Source organism: Salarias fasciatus, chromosome 20 (assembly GCF_902148845.1).
Source record: "Salarias fasciatus chromosome 20, fSalaFa1.1, whole genome shotgun sequence".
In the NCBI taxonomy this organism is placed as follows: domain Eukaryota; kingdom Metazoa; phylum Chordata; class Actinopteri; order Blenniiformes; family Blenniidae; genus Salarias; species Salarias fasciatus.
The window spans coordinates 21,749,008-21,766,333 of NC_043764.1; the positions used below are offsets into that span (position 1 = coordinate 21,749,008).

General features: G+C 39.6%; 1 protein-coding gene across 7 annotated transcripts in view; it reads left to right on the top strand.

Moving 5' to 3' along the window:
* Positions 1-17,326, top strand: part of camta1a (calmodulin binding transcription activator 1a) — a 307,545-nt gene that overhangs the window by 9,571 nt on the left and 280,648 nt on the right. For all 7 annotated transcript variants that reach the window (XM_030119532.1, XM_030119523.1, XM_030119524.1 and 4 more), the window contains one exon: positions 3,710-3,813. In XM_030119532.1, coding sequence (XP_029975392.1) covers positions 3,710-3,813 — 104 coding nt within the window. The remainder of the gene's footprint in view (positions 1-3,709; positions 3,814-17,326) is intronic.

Sequence of the window (17,326 nt, forward strand, 5' to 3'; positions counted from 1 at the left end):
TATGAAAAGCTATATGTTGATTAAAATCAAATTTGTTTTACTGTTTGTATCTTCAAAAAAATCTCTATATTAGATATAATTCTCAGTGGAAAAATATTGGAAACATGTTATTGGACACTATTTTCACACTATAAAATGTATTATTTGCAAGATAAATACCCTTAATATGATTTACTGATTGTTTTGCTCAAGCAAAAATTAAGTTAGATATATGCTTTGCAAGAGCAAAGAGGGCAAAATATCCCAGCAGCAGTAGCATGTCTCAGCTTTCAGCATTAGTGTAATATAATGTATGATTGGCATCAATGTGCTTATTATTAAAAAAAAAAAAAGTAGAATGAATACCAGGATTATCATAAAGTACATATTATATACATTTTCTGTACTGTTGAATCGTGAATATCTGGCTTGATTACAACATTGTTAAATGGCACAGCACATTTACAGAGTAGAGAATTCATATATTTCAGTCTGGACACTGCGACTTGGAACAGCAGACATATACTGTTAAATATTTTGGTTGCAAATCTATCCGTCAATGGCTGTCTGAAATCCATGATCCATAGACGTCAACAGATACTTGGCGTGTTCCCTCGCGACGCTCTGCCAAGCCTGTGCCACAGCCATACTCATTTCTTGCTTGTTTTGGGGGCTTTTTGCCTTCAGTCTGGTCTTCAGCGAGTGGAACACATGCTCGGTTGGATTGAGGTCAGCTGACTGACTTGGCCAGTCAGGAACATTGCACAGACTATCAAATACTGAAACTCAGCACTTTAAAACCCCAGTTTTTGTTCCATATCAGATGCAGTGTGCTGTAGGGACACTTCTGACTAAAATATCTGAGGAGTCTTTAGATTTGAAGTGCCGTGTAGAAACCATGAAAATACTAAATGTATCTAAGAAATATGGCAGACACATGAGGAAGATAATATCAGACTGTGCAGCGAACTGCTTTTGATATAATCTGAAAACCCTGTTGTGTCTTTTTAAATTCAGCATGTGTACACTTGCATTAGCAATCCAGTCATTCTCCAATTTAGGTGTTAACCTGATTACAGAAGTGTCCATGTAAGGTTAAGAGAAACCCAGTTAACACCTTGTTAGTCCTGCAGGGTTTACATAGGTTGCTTTGTTGCTTGGGGGGTTGTTAGCTGACAAATACAAGACTGGCATTTGAGAGTAAAATGCAGTTATGTTGCAGTTGTGTCACCTTTTCGTGTGCACAGCATACTGAGCTGACACGCACTTTGCATAATTCAAGGATCCGTGGCAGAGAGTTGTCGAGCCAAAAGTGCTTTGCACAAAAAAAGAAGACAGGCAAAAAGGAAAAAAAAAAAAAAAAAAAGAAAAAAAACATGTTGTGCGTTGACCGGTGTAATTTTAAGGTTATGAAGTGATTAAAAGCAAGTGAGAGATTTACTTCATTCGTCAAGATTTTTTTTCCTCTGCGCCGTTCTCATCCCAAATATTTTAGCCTGCTGGCACATCGAGTAGACATATCCTCCTACTGTAGATCTCTATCTCAACTTTCCTCAGTGAGAAAATCCTCAACATACTTGAGACTGGTGTTGATGGTGTCATCGGAGGGTGTGCCAGAGGGTAGCATTAAATCCTGAATAATCTGTGCAGAGACAGGCTTTGCCATATGTATCCGCTGCTACTGCTGTCTGTCAGGAAATCTTCACAGTACACAGTGAAAAATGGGAGCTGGCCAAGACTTTGTACTGACCCCTGAGTGTGAATCCACTGTGTCTTTTTTTTTTTTTTTTTATGTTCCGTCCTCGCCGGAGTTTACATCACAGCCATATAATAAATCACCTACTTATTAAAAACAACTTCCCCTTCGCTTTTGTGCTCCTTGCCGATCGCTCGGTTGTTTTCCGGTTTTGACGGCGAAGCCGCTCCGGTGGCACCTCGGAGCAGATGCTGCGTGTGATTCTTAATTGGGTGAAGCGAGTGATTACAGATATCTCGTATAAAACCGCGTCTACATGTAGAAATATAGGTGCAGATGGATTGTACTGCTGATATTACAGATCTGTAGCGCATTCCTGTGGGAGCCATGGCGTTCCACCTCACGCGCTCCACTCAGAGGCGTCAAGCCAGCTTCATCTCCACGGATCAGCTCAGTTGAGTTTTCCGTATGGAGGCTTCCGGATACTTTTTCTGTGATATACAGCAAACAAACTATATAATGAAGTGCTCTCCTGGATTATTCGTATTGGCTTTACAGTCTTATTTTGCTTTACTTGAAGTTTTTTCTTCTTTTTCCCCCCCCCCTGTCAACCACTGATATCTGCTACCCCAGAGACCCATAGTCAGCACTCGCACTCTCTTGCTTTACTTGCCCATTTTCCTCTAACCTATAGTTATATAAATGTGAAAGAGTGCAGCTCAGTATATGATATTTGTTTTCCTCTGTAAATTATTTTCAAGCTGCGTTGCATTACAGACACATGCGGTATTTTGCATTACCTTTAGTGAATTCATTTACATTCAATTTACACACATTAAACCTGAATAATGGATCCGTTTTCACATGGTGGAACATTACCTGGATTAACTAACTCCACGTCTGAGATTTGCAGTGTTACAGTCTTTAAATGCATTAGAAGTGTGATAGTAGTAGTATAAAAAAGATTAGAGGCTCACAGTCGGTTAGTGCAGGAGACGGGAATAATACAAACTTCTCTGGCAGCTACCGAGACAAGAAAAACCTCATATTATACTCCTTCCTGATACCAAAATATTTCTTCGGTGTCACAGCCTGACATAAATCTGAATCCACTTTTTTTTTTTTTGATGAACCATTTACTTTTTCTCACAGTGAGCCGTGTTCCACCTAATATTTTCTTTCTTTCTTTTTTTTTTCCCTGCCTCTGTAGCGTTGCCTGCAATTTTAAAAAGGTTTTCCTGTCATCCCATTGTGCCTCCTTCTGCATCCAACTAATTGTCACTGATAATATCTTTCCCTAGATTATCTCTATTTGGAGTGTGAATTATTGAAACTCAAGCCTGTGCGTCATGTTGTGATTGCAAAAACAACCAGGGATTAATATAGGATTCCTCATAATAGTGTAAATTTAAGATTTTTTTTTTCCCCCCAGCTTCCTAAACAAATATAATTTGTTCCCACTTAAGCCATCTGCATATTTGAATAAGTGGGAAGCATAAGAATGAAGTGAACATTTGAGAGCGTTCATGCAAGTGGGCGTCTCTAAACATTGCCGTTTTATAATTTTTGTGGACTGATTGTGAAATGTAAATTATAGATCAAACTACATGCATTATGATGTAAGCATCGGGCCTGGTAATTGCAGTTATTTCCCTGAATAATATACACATCGCGGTGTGGAGCGCACCGATTCTCACACTAAATCTCCATACACTATAAAATCACTCAAGGGTGTTTATTGTGTCTAAATAATAAATAGACACAGCCTTTACAAGTTGACAGTGAAAAATTTCTGTTGAACTCCCCTGGTAGAATGCATTTCACAGTAAAATAATTTAGCCGACCACAAAATAAAATGTATGCAATACACTCTGTGCTTAAATTAATTTCCTAATTCAGTCAGGGGATTGTTATTTTTTTCCGTCAGCGTTTTTGCTGCGCAGAGACTGATAGACTGATAAAGAGGGAGACGAGCGAGTCAATAAGGGATGAAGCCTGTGTTAAATATTCCTTTTTGTCTCTTTCTCTTTGTAGATGAACATGGACATTTGAAAATATACCTGCCCAAGAAGCTGCTTGAATGTCTACCAAAATGCACCTCGCTGCCAAAGGAGAGACACCGGTGGAACACTAATGAGGTAAGGACAGCGCTCCTTATCGCGCCTCTTTCTGCTAAATCCATCTCCTCACAAAGATACCCGTCTGTAAGACACGCTGTTCTCTCAGGCCCCTTTCAGACGGATGTATAAGTCATGCGGACCTTCCACAAAACAACACAACTCCTATCTGTGAGATTCCCACAAAAATATCCACTCGGAGGAAAAGGAAAAAAAAAAAAACTCAGTTTAAAGCAGGGGTGTCAAACTCTTTTTGGTTCAGGGGCAGCATGCTGCGGTGGTTTTGTAAATCACAATAAATCCAATTGAATTTTTTTTTTTAATTTACAAAATCTATTAAATAAACCACATGAAATAAAAAAAGAATCCAGTTTAAAGAGTATTTCTCTTTAGTGTAATAATGGAAAAAGCCTGTTTTCATTGTTTGATGCTAATGCGGTTTCACTAGCCTACTTGAGACGCTTCTCACAGCTCAGGTGATTCACCTACACGGCTCATTTGTGCTCGACATTAGATATGCGTGCGGATATGCACGGAGCCACCTGCCCGCACTCTGCGTTCATTATGTGCGTCTCAAGGAAGCTTACGGATACGGGCCGAACGCTGCAGTACCTCCGGGAGTTGTAGAGGCAGTCATGAGATGAGCAACGATAAACACAAATGGTGGAAAGCTTTAGAGGGATTTTTCTGGAAGTATTTAACAGCCTGTCAAACCACTCCGAGTAGCAGCATCAGCGTTGCCTCCTCTGCTGTCTAAATATCAGCTATCATTGACTTCCTAGAAAAATGCTCTATTCTGGTATTTGGCTTGTATGTTAATTTTAAGTCCTCTGGTGAATAGACTGCTAAATGCTCATTTTCATTCAATGGACACCTGGAAGTGCAAAAGGTGGGGACTTTTGCACCATTCGAAGCTCACGTACCTATTTTTTTTCTTCTGTAGAGCATAAATTGGCTGCATAACTACTGCGTAACTCATGGCTGCTGTTTAGCAACGTCTGTAAACTGCACCGGCAGCAGACGCCATGTGAGGCGTTAAGGGACATCTGTAAATTGCATTACGTTGTTGGATCTCAGGTTTCAATTACGACCTCTAATGGTCAGTGTCTTCTCGGTTATTTTGACACTTTATGGAGTTTTTCTGCAGGCCGGGTTGAATGTTTGACACCCCTGTTCTGAACTGCCCCGGGTTTACGTCAGTATATCATCCTGTGACACATTTATAGCATAATAGTGAGAGTTAACACAGTTCTGTTACCTCCTCAGACTATTTCTATTGAACAGGTTATCATAAATACTAAAAGTGTGTAATGGATTTTAAAGTATATTCTATTTCCTATATTTATCTTTGTCTTAATATTTAGTGTTCGTTACTTATTACATTGAAAATGCACTGTGAGACCCGTTTCTAACAGCCTCACCTTTGCAGGAATTTTGAGTGAAATGATTTTAATATTGACTTGTATTGAGCCGAAGCTTCCTTTGATATCCGTCTCTCAGCCGCTTTCACTGATATAGATAATTAATAAAGCTCTTCATGCCTGCACTCACCTTTAAACCTTCAAATATGCTGCTTCTCTTTTTCTGTGGGAGAATTTAAGACTGAGGCACGGAATTGACACGTTCGCTCTCCCCTTGTGTTCAAACTGAGACAATTGGAAAACGCCTCTGAGCTTGTATTTTGTGTTCGCCGTAGCAACAACAGTGCTCATTTCTGCGAGAAAGCCCGACAGACGTAAATCCAAGGTTAAAGTCAATTGCATGTTGAGTCTTATTCTGAGAACTTCGCTCCTGCTGAATTCAGCCGGCAATACGATGGGCTCCTCGTGCAAATATGAAGAGGGTTTAGTGTTGGTGCTGTGAAAGCTCAAGGTGTCTCACATGCCATTTTTGCATCGCATTAGGGAAGGATAACGTACCACTTAACATTTGTGCATCAAAAATGTTATGTTTTTTGCAAGATGTCACAGATGGCCTTTGTTTTTCTTCTCCTCTGCCTAAAGACCAGACATTTACATTGTATAGAAATTTGGAGACGGCTTGCTAGAGCTGCTTCTGTCTAATTTGCTTTTTACATTTGAATTCTGGCAAAAGCAAAGACAACATGCACATTTCCTTTCTTTTACACTTTTCAACAATCTGCATCATTCCTTCGTGATCAATTTATCTCGAATTTATCTGTGATTATTTTCAGGCGTAGACCAAAGTCTGCACAAGCCTTAAACATGTTACACTGTATTTCCCTAACGGGGGACTCGTGCTGCTTCATTTGCCTCAGAACTCATTTGTCAGCCTGCTCGCTTTCTCCAGGGACAGGTTGATGAATTTATCGCTTTCATTTCCACTATTGATAGATGAAAAACCGGTTCCTCCTCCTCACAGAATAACTGGTAGTAATTAGACCTAAATACACTCCATGACAAATCTTAAAACCAATATGCAAAAATCAACCATCCATGCTTTTGATTAACAAATTGTGACCATATAAATATAGTCATCTGCAGTGATGAAAGTTAATTGAGTGAAAAACAACCAGATGATAAGGCACCAGACAGGCTCATTTCTAAGAAACAGGATATTCAAAAAGACAATCTGTCACTGACATACACTTAAATGTTATTTTGCAGTAGTTTTGTGTAGTCAGTGCATTTCAGGGATTGAAAAACTTAAATAAGCAGACAGAAATACAGCCCTGATTAATACCGAAAGAAAAAGAATCTTTTTTTTTTTTTAATCTTTTGCTTCACTTGTCTCCATCTGAGGATCTATCATATTTCTGCTCGCTGGCCTTGCTTCGGTTATGAAAAAAATGTATAGCGCTTGTGTGTTTCTAATTGGCTGACGCTGTAAGTTGTTTGCCCTGTTTGACCTGCATTGTGCTGCAAGCAGTCTAAATTAATTAACACGGCTTTGAAATTGATCTGAAAATGTAAGTCCAAGCATTTGCTCGGGAATGCTGTCGGCCACAGTTGTTAGCATGTTTTGTCATTTATTAGAAAATGAAATCGGAACAGACATTTCGGGGGGGAAAGAGCACGTTGTGTTACCGGGCTGCAGATTCTTCCACGGATGTTCAGCGGACTGATGGGAAATGGGACAAAAATTAGCAAAAAAAAAAAATAAAAATTGTCCCGGAGTTAGGGTTTGCATACCAATGGTGTTTTTCAGGCCTAAAGAGAGTAAGGCAACCTTTTCTAAAACCAAGGACTTTTCTTTTTTTTTGTGCAGACCATGCAAATCAGAGTGTTTGTGCCTCATTGGTGGCAGACAGGCAGGAAGGGAGGGATCACAGCGGCTCTTGTCGGTGCAATTGTGTGACTCTTAGTGAAAGTGACACCTCATCAATTCTGTGCATATTTCTGGCACCAGCCCGGCATGCCTAATGCACTAATTTCCCCACTTTTTTATGTTTAAGGAATCCGAGCGGTCTGGTGGCTTGGCTGCTAAAGTTCATTTGAGCAATTATTGCATGACATATACAAAAGTTATGTCCCTTCTGATGCACTATTTAGGCGGTAAGGTGTCCAAAATCTGGTATTGTTAAGAGTATCTGATGCTCTCGATCAAGATTGTGCTATGTACGTCGGTCTGTTAAAGCACAGCTGCAAGACGTTTTAATTCAGGGGCCACGCACAGTCCAGTTTAATGTCAGCTTGGAAAGACTTATAAAAACATACCATAATGAACCATAAATGCCAGCTTGAAAAATTCTCCCGTTTAAATTAGGAGTACATCCAGAAAATGTTGACATTTAAGCCACTTCATGCAAATTATATCATGAAATTTCTCTATGTAAAAAAAAAAAAGAAACTCTGATGTCTGCTTTGTCAGTAAAATTCAGACACTTCCCAGGATTTTGTTTTTTGCATTTTTTTCTGTAGAATTGATGCAACCTTTGTAGCAATAAGGAAGCTATCAATTAAAGCCTGCTGTAAGGAACTTTAGTAGTGCCACCGGTGTCTTGATCTTTCCTTGTTTCCATCAGCTGTTCAGTTTTGGGTCCTACTGTGGTGCCTTATGATTTTGTAAAACAGTGTGGAAAAATCAAAAACAGCAGCTACTTTTACTAGAAACAAAATGCAGTGAAGTGAATTTTTTACTTGTTGAAGTTATTCTGTGCTCGATTGGTAATCCTGGACTGGACCGGACATTCCCGTGGACTGCATTTTGTATGACATATAACTACATATGAATCTTAATGTGTTGCATGCATGTCGCTTTTCAGACTGAACGGACAGCGTTTCGTCTCACAAGTCTGTTTTTCTCCCCTGATTTTTCGTCGGCATGTGATTACAATAAAACGATTTGATTCAATTCAATTCAATAACATGCAGTCTAAAGGTTCATTGCAGTGTGTGAAGTAACTAAAGCTGTGATGATGCATTTCAGTAATCCATGAGCAGAAATTAATCAGGAGATATTTTTCATGCAAAATGCTCTCTTGTTTCTGGCCGCACAGAGATTTATTGCACTTTCTGCTGTTTCTTAATAGGATATCTTTGTATTGTTGACAGACTAAAACAAGACATTGGATATTGTTACCTTGGGCTCAACAAAATTGCAATGGGCAATTTTCCCCCTTGTCTTCAGACCAAACAATTAATCAGCCAAATATTGTGCAGATTATAGATTTTATTTGAGCTGCATTGTGTAACACAATAGCAATGATTCCATTTGTGTAATTGACAAATCAGCAATTACATGCATAATAATATTTATTTGCTTTTCAAATAGTTTAGTAAGCACTCAACTCTTTATTTGTGCCAGGCTGTTCTCTGCTTCCCTGACATGTCTGCAAAACTACCTAAAAGTTGCACTTACTGTATGAAAGAATATTCATAAAATATTGATTGTTCTTCTCTCTGCCGCCCACTCACTCACTGCAGTTTCACATGATTTGCTTCTTGTTGAAAATTTAGGGATCGTTCTGGTTCAGTGTGGCTGATGAGGAGTTGTCTAGATCATTTTATTTTTGGTGGAAGGAGGACAGAGGATGCAACTTGTAAACTTTAATCTGAGAGAAGGAGAAGTGGGGAGGCGGGGGGGTGTCGGTGAAGTGAAGCTAATGCAGAACTATTCATTTCTAACATTCTCATGATTCCCCTGTGTAGTTTCATGAGAAGAAGGTGTGCAGGAATACATTTCAAGCATTTACTGGAAAATGAGATAAACCAATCGAATCAAAATTCAGGGGAGAGGATGGGAATTTAGAAGGTTGAATGGTACTCTCGTCAGTGAATCACGAGGAGCGTGCAAGGTGCGGATATGCTGGCAGCCTTCAAATTATCAATGGCGGAGAAGTACCTGGCACTGCTTGAGAAGAAAACATGGGTTTTGTGAAAGAAATACAAAAGGAGGTCACAAATGAAATAGCGTTTTTTTTTTTTCCTCCCCTCTCTCTTGCAGTAATCAGTGACATTTCTGTGATTTCTCATCTGTCAGGATGTGACAAAATGATAGCACATTTTTGTAGCGAGTAAGTTTCAGAAGAAAATAGAAGCAGTTCCAAAGAGTCTATATTTACCTTGTTTGTGTTACTGCTCTTTCAGCCATTGATGTCAGCATGCCTCTCAGGTGAGACACGCAGGAACAAATGTTCCCAGAATTCCTCTCAGGTCCGCAGCCTTCTGCTATTGTCTGCTCGGTGCTCTGGCACGATGACCTCTATTTTGCTAGACATTTCGGCTGAGATTAGAATCTTTTTAAAGAAGGACATCTCACACAGGAGGGGCTTTAGGCTTATATCCCTTTCAAGATCAAACACAGTCAGCCCGGTGTTTGGTTATGCCGCCATGAAGGTTGCAGGACCGGAGTTGTGCTGAAGAATTCCAATTTTACCAGGGCTATTTTCAAGATGGACTTTTTGCTCTTTGGTTCACTTGGCTGTGTGTTATTAGACAATTCAAAGCAAGTGTATCATCTCCGGGGGAACTACCAGTCAAGAAAGGAGCTTGTTTTTTTTTTTTTTTTTTGTTAGACTCAACTTTTCTGCCATTCAGCTTGAATTTTCCCTTAACTGTGTACTCTTATGTGTGTCGAGTCTGAATGACAGCATTTATGACTTACTGCTTCAGTCCTGAGGAGTTACACTTTCCTCACTACAACATGCTGTATTAGAAACCCTTCATGTCAGCCTCCTTGTAGACATAAACCTTGCAGTCTTTTAACAAGTGTTTCAAGTGTGGCATTAGAAAGCATTGACAAACAGGGGGGAATTTGCCCAATTGTGAAGAAGTGACTAGTCATCCTGTGTTAAAAAGCAAAAGGCAGGGGAGTACAGCATGAAGCGTTGGTTGAGGGAGGACACTGGACCTAAGCTGGTGTGACACCCTCAGCCTTTAATGAACGGCACAACGCTCCGAGTGCTGCGAGCTCCCGCTCAGCGCAGAGGGGACTGCTTCTGAACTGGTGCTGAACCAAAGCAGACAAGAGAGCATCAGCTCAGGCCTCCACCGGCCTGCTACACATTTAATGCCCCTGTCGTCAGGAATAATCCTCTCTGCCTCACGCCGCTGCCAGCAGCAGCGCAGCGTGGTGCCTACATGCAATATGCCACCGCTCAGGACAGAGCAGGAGAGCCAGTAGAAACACTTAGCGGACTCACCGGGCAGCGGGAGTAACAAGCAGGGACGCAGTGATCAAAATCCACAACAAATGAAATTACCGGCGGTATCGGATAGACTGTCACTAACACATGAGATAGCCGCAATACTGACAAGCACACTTGGATGCAGTGTGGTGTAATCATTCACCCCTTATCTCTGACTAAAACATAATTTGTGTTAACCCACTCTGTGCCTCTGCAGTCACTCAGATCCCGCAGTTATGATTTTACAGCACAATACACTCGCTTGAATACAATTATGGAGGGGAAATGAATCTTTTTTTTTTGTGTGTGTGAATTCATTTATTCTCTGGGAACGGCAGTGAATCTTCTTCAGTGTTTTTTTTATCCTTCAAGTTCTTTTTTAACAAAAATATTTTAATCTAAAGTATGAAAGAATGACACAATAATAGCTCACGTATGTATTATTGCTATCTCCCTTCATGAATGGATCATTTTTTTGCGGTTAAAAAAAAAAAAAAATCAGTTCGCTGTCGTCTGTCTAGACCCGAGGGGTCAAACTCATTTTGGTTCAGGGGCCACATCCCGTCCCATTTGATCAGTAAAGCTACTGTGACTGCACGATATTAGTTAAACACGCCACATGGGACAGTGCTGTCGAGTGCTGCGGCGGCAACATGACTTGTAATAGATAAACACTTAAGTGTCTGTCCGCAGTTCCCACCAGCAGCGTTTCAGAAGTAGAGACGACGTTGACTTCATTGCTTTCATTTGTTTTTTTCTTCATACGGTGTAATTTTGAAATAATAGTATAAATTAGATCCATTGTCAAAACAATCTCGGGTGTTAGGACTCAATCTAAGTGGTCAAATACGTTGAATGCGCAGTGGATGGAAACATATAATTTGATGCGGGTCAGTCAGTCCTCTGCGATGTATACTGCAAAATGCTATTTCTCATATATTGTGTGGCCCTAATGAAAGCAAATCAATAGTATTGTTCTCTCCAGAAGAAAATACAAATAAATGCATTCTGAAAATATTCACACTTTTTGCAGTTTTGACAGAACTTATGATTAAATTCCTTTAGAAATAAATGCTGCCTTAAATCCTATAATTGTCTGCTGACCTGATTGGCGAAAGGCTGTTGCATTTATATTTTTTGATAAACTCACCCTCACTGAACAGAAAAGACGACAAAAACAAACCAAAAAAAAAAGTCTAGCTTTCACTGCAGCACCTGGATACAATCGACTGTTCTCCACGTTGTTGTTTCTGCTGATCTTACAAAAACAATGCATAAAACCCCCAGTGGAAACATCATCGGTAGCTGTTACTTTAATCTAAATAATGCAGCATTGTCTCCTTTGTAAGTTTTACAGTTCTGAATGTCATGCTGCAGGACGGATTTGAACCTCTGACTGAAGCCAGTTTTGGCCCGTGGGCCATGCGTCTGCCACAAGATCATCAGTTTTTGTCTTTCCACACCTCAGAAGTAGACTAATATTTGATGTTTAATGTGTGTGGGCGTCATGTCAGATTCAGAAACGGCTTCTATTTTTGTTTTTGCAATACTGTGTGAAGCAAAGGAATGCCTTGTTGTGCCAGTGCAGGTTTATTGTTCTATCTTATTACTCTGGCACCTCTAAGTGGTCATAAGCATGCCAAACTCTTGCATTTTTATTAATCTTTGCACCAAATTCTTCTCTAACTTTGTAGTTTCCAAAGTTTCCCAGTTGCACAGTAAGCACCCGCCTCCCTCCAAGTCTGATCACACCTGTTTATGACACGTAAAGCTGGCCGATACTTTTATTAAATAAACTTAGGGGCGAAGCGCTGTGATGATTATTTATTGCTAAGCAAACATATGGTGCTGAGGAGAATCAAACAGCCCTCGGAGCGACTCATTCTGTTATTAATGTAGTTACTAGATGGCAGTTTAAACCACTGCCTCTCGCGCTGAATACATGGCATTTGCTTAGTCTCTGTAAAGTTTACCACATCTAATATCATATTTAATAAAAAAGTGAGAATTTCCTTTGACATTCTTGGTGGTCTTCTATATTTCCGGCGACATTCACCTCCACAACAAAACACTGTGGGGGAAACCTTGTGCGGCCATCTCCATTTTTTTTTTTATGCGTGTTATTAAATAGACAGACCTCAACTTACAGCGAGCATGCCCGCCCTTATTTATAGCACAGTATTCAGCACCAGCTTCGACTTTACACACAAAACAAATTAGATTTTGAAAGGAATGTACTGCAGGCCCAAGACTGTGGCTCGAAACTCCTTGTGCAGAAGCTGGAGCATCCCCTTTAGAATATCCTGACCTCATTAAAACACAGGCTGGATAAAAGCTTCCTCCTATGGATTAAAATGGCTCGTATTAGAGAGGTCTGGTTACCCTGGTCAAATTACCCAGTGTTTGTCTCTTTATTACCAGCGCTGATTCATTTCTGTCATTACACAGCCAAGTCTGAGCTGTCAGAGTATTTTTTTTTTTTTTTTTAATGTGGACATACACCTAATCGAACCCAAGGTCATGCTTGATTAAATGTTTATCTTCATTTGAGCCCTTTGCCATGGAAGGCTTTCTCTGAGGAGAGTAATTAAAATGACTCCCACCAATTGCACATGTTTACAGAAATGTTCATTAGCTTCTCTCGGGCAATCAGAGAAAATTAAAGGTCATGTTTGTCCATCTATCTGTTTGTTTGTGTGTTGTTTTTCCTTTTTATAATTTTCGGTGTTTGATGCAGTATTTCTTCCGTCACAGTTCTTGATGACATGTGAGTGAATAGATCAGGTGAGGATTTTTTTTCTTAAAAAAGAAAGTTCAGGGCTAATTTATCTTGGTTCTTTAATCAACTGTACAGGTTTTAGTTCAGGGCTATCAAACTCATTTTTTTCCCCAGGAGATAGAACCTCATTTGGAGTAGACCAGTAAAAGTACAGATTGAAAACCTTCCAAACAATGTTGAAAAATAGCAGCTCATTCTTTCAAAATATTTGATCGCTAATCTAAAATTTATAAATAAATAAAACACATTTATTTGACAGTAATGCTATTTAGCTGGCAACCGGGTATCTAGTGTTACTGCTGCATTTTGGGGGTCAATGTGTCTGGATATGTATTTAAAACTATGTTGCTAACTGTTATTCAGTATAAAATAGCAATTTATTTTAATTGATATGAGTTTAGTTATTCTCTCATTTTTATCTTGTACACTGCCATCTAGTGGTCCTGTCCTCTGAGCCGTGTGTTTGATCACTCTGGTTCAGATGGTAAAATGCCTGTGGGATTTATTTTATTTACTTGGGGGAGTTTCTCACTTTCTCAGCCAGAGTTTTGCAGCTTGTCAACATTTCACTATTTCATTTGTAAGTGTTTTTAATAGGAACACCCAGCCTAATTTATGTCTACATGTTGAGCGATCATATACTTTCATCTGCTGTATTTTCCACTCAATTACAGTTTGCGAAAATATATTTCTCTGGGTTGTTTTTTTTTTTTTTTTCATCAGTATAAGACAGGAAAAGAAGGAATCTGTGGAGTTTCTTTGGATGGCTGACTTCATAGTAACTTCCTGCGAGCTTGATAGCTTTACTGATTGCTAGTGTTGTAGCGTACTGTGAAGTGTCAATTGCGAGGCTACGGTGTAGTCAGGCAGCTGTAATAGGAACCCACCAGTTAGGTCATTCAGGGGGTCCTGTATGCTACAGGAACCCTTTCCTTTTTCCCGTGGATGTGCACATCAAGGCAGGGGTCCTCAGTATCCTCTGAAGACAGGGGTATCCACTCAAAATTGCATGACCTCTATTGTAGCAGATACAGGTCACTCCACCTCCTGTGGGAAGCCTCTAAATTGAACCCAGCTTGTGTCTTCGATTTCTTTCCGTCTCTCTCTCTTCCTCTGGCTTCCCTCTTTTTACTCTTATCTTCTGTCTCGCTCCCTTTTCCCTCATGTGTTCACTGAGCTGCAAAGCTATTCAGGTGTAGACGGAAAGATTCCTACCTTTCTCTCCGAATTGCTTGGTCAGGATTTTTCTGTGCAGAAACCATTTTGTAATGGGCTTTAACTTTATTTACTAGATAAAAGAAAATGAGTTCTGCATTTGATGTGCACATCTACGCTTCAATAAACTGTTATATTGTTTCATATACAGTAGACGCTCACATGAGGGAGTACCTACCTGCCAGCCTTGAGTGGGATTGAATGGCAGGAGTATTATCATATTCACTGTCAGGATCCTCTCTATTGTCTTGGTGTGTAATCTGGGAACTTTTTAGTGCATAGCCACGCACCGAAATGTCCTCTTTAACCGAATATTTGTGTGAAATATGACACGTTTTACCCTTGGCTGCCCTGCATTCACTCTATTATGAAACTTGTAACCAAGTGGAGATGTTGCCCCTAATGATAACATTTCGCCGCATATTGTTTTTAAGCGTTGAGTAATTAGGGAAGGTGATTAACACACTGAATGGGTGGATTTCATGTATGGAAACTTTGGTTGAAGTATCCTGTTTTCTCATCAGGATTTAAAAGACTAATCACTGAGAGGAACTGTGCTTACTTCTTAATAAATTCCTGATTTTTCAAATAATATCATATTCAGAAAAAAAAATATACATATTGAATGAGCACAATATAACTTCCCAGTATTTTTTTTCTCTGTCTTCGGCAGCAATTAACTGATATGAAATTAACAACAAGCAGCTTCGAACCATTTAGATAGAAGAGGAATTGCAGCAAATTGGCCAAATGGAAACAAAAAGGAAAAACCAAAATGGAGCTTGAAGGAAAATGTACCACTAGCAGAGGAGGTACACCCGGGAAAACATATAATAAAAAGGACATTTAGCAACACATTGACAAGAGTAGACAAATAAGATGCATGAAAAGAGACGGCAAACAAAATTAATGCCAGCCTCACTCTTGCCATTTGTGCCCAGTGGAATACAAAAAAAGTGGTTTAACATCCTGTCAGAAGTGTGTCAGGAGATTGCGGCGTAGAAGAGGGCTGCCGCCGCCGCGACTGGTAAACTATAAAATTACTCTATTCTGAATTATGCATATTGCTTCAGATAAAGTATTGTTCATGACCAGTGCTATATTGTTCAGTGAGTGTACTTAATGCTTTGGGACCACCGCCTGAACAATCAACTTTTACAGGCTGACATCCCAGTCTGAGACAACAACACAAGAGAAAAGAAACACACTTTGATTTTCCTGCAGCTCGGCCCGAAGATCCTTTGTGGAGGATAAAGTTTCTTTTCCTGACTTTACGGCAGGGACAAGATTAATAAATGAAGATGTGATGCAGCGGGGGTTTTCAAAGTGTTCGAGGATGACCGTCCCACACACACACACACACACACACACACACACACACACACTCACACACACACACACACACACACACACACACAGCCTCAAAAAATGAATGACTGAATGAGCAAATAGTAAGTTTAGTGTTGTAACTATTACATTTAAGGTTTTACACTAAAGCTTACTGTAACTTTTACATTGCACATTTAAAAAAATATAGCAGCTTTACCTTGCACATATTTTTTTTTTCACCATACCAGAAAAAGGCATTCCCCAGACCCCAAAATGTTCCCATCTTTCCCCTCCCCGGTGCCCCCCGGGGGAGTCCCGCCCCACACTTTGAAGAACCACTCCTATAAAACACAGCCATTAAATCTGACACAGTATAGTGGTTATTGTGTGTAACTGAGCAGCTGTACTTCCAGTGTGTATCCTCTAACTGGCTGAAGAAATGCTTATCTTTGAGAAATCCTCCTTTCATAAAGCCTAATGAGAAACATATGTTTCCACATTCCTTGTGATATAATACACGACTTTGACTTCTTTCCAGCCTCTCTTCTAATGGTAATTTTTTTCCCTTCTGCACTTAGGAGTGTTGTACCTCCTTATCATTCAAACATCTCTTCACGCTCAACGCTGCCAGTGCAGGGAAAAAAAAAAAAAAAGCAGCAAAGAGGCTCTTACTGTGATTAAAGCAGCACCTATAATTCTAGCATGTGTTTGTAAACACAGGCATTTCTTCTTTAGGTTTGCAGCTATCTGTACCTCCAATCAACATGTGATTTATTCCTCTGTATACATGTGTTTCTAGATACTGTACAGATTATGATTAGCATCTGTTTAAAGCTTTTCGATTTCAAGATTTAGGTGTATCGTGTCTTCTGTAGTCAGCTGTGACTATAGTGGGAAGAAAGAAAAGAACCTGTAGGCAAACCACGCATGCACAGGGAGAACATGCAAACGTGACCCAGAATAATAGACCCCTGTGTGACAAGTTCAAACATTTCTTTTGACATATTGTGTTGTTATAATGTAGAAAACTATATAACTTTGAAGCAATCAATTTCCACAGGAGTGTCAGCATCTAAAGACAGAGTCAAAAACAAGCATGCCCATGAAACACCTTTTTTTGTACTAAATAGGAAAATATTTTCTGTTTAATGCCATATGGTATTTTGGATGGCCACATTCTTCTCATTCACATATTCATTGACAGTAGTGTGCATTTTATTTTAGATTCCATCTTTTCCAAACACTGGAAGGATTTAGAAACATGTCAGCAGTTCTATATGCAATTTTAATGGAATTATTCCAGGGTGAGAGCCCTGCCTTGGTGAAAGTTTGTTAAAACAGTGCTGAGTGTTTACTTAGAGGTGTTAACGAGAGTCTGGAGTCTCACAGTCCCAGAACACAACATTAAGGTTAATATTTGTATTCATCTACCCGAATCCTATTTCAGCTGTGTAGACAACACATTATTAAACAAACTGAAAGTAAATCATACACCTACAGAATACAGCAAGCAGAGATGTGGGGACTTGAATCTAATGCCATATGATGAAGGAGCCACTTATAAAACACACATTTTCATCATGGAGACTTACAACACGCACGCACTATTAAACTTAATTATT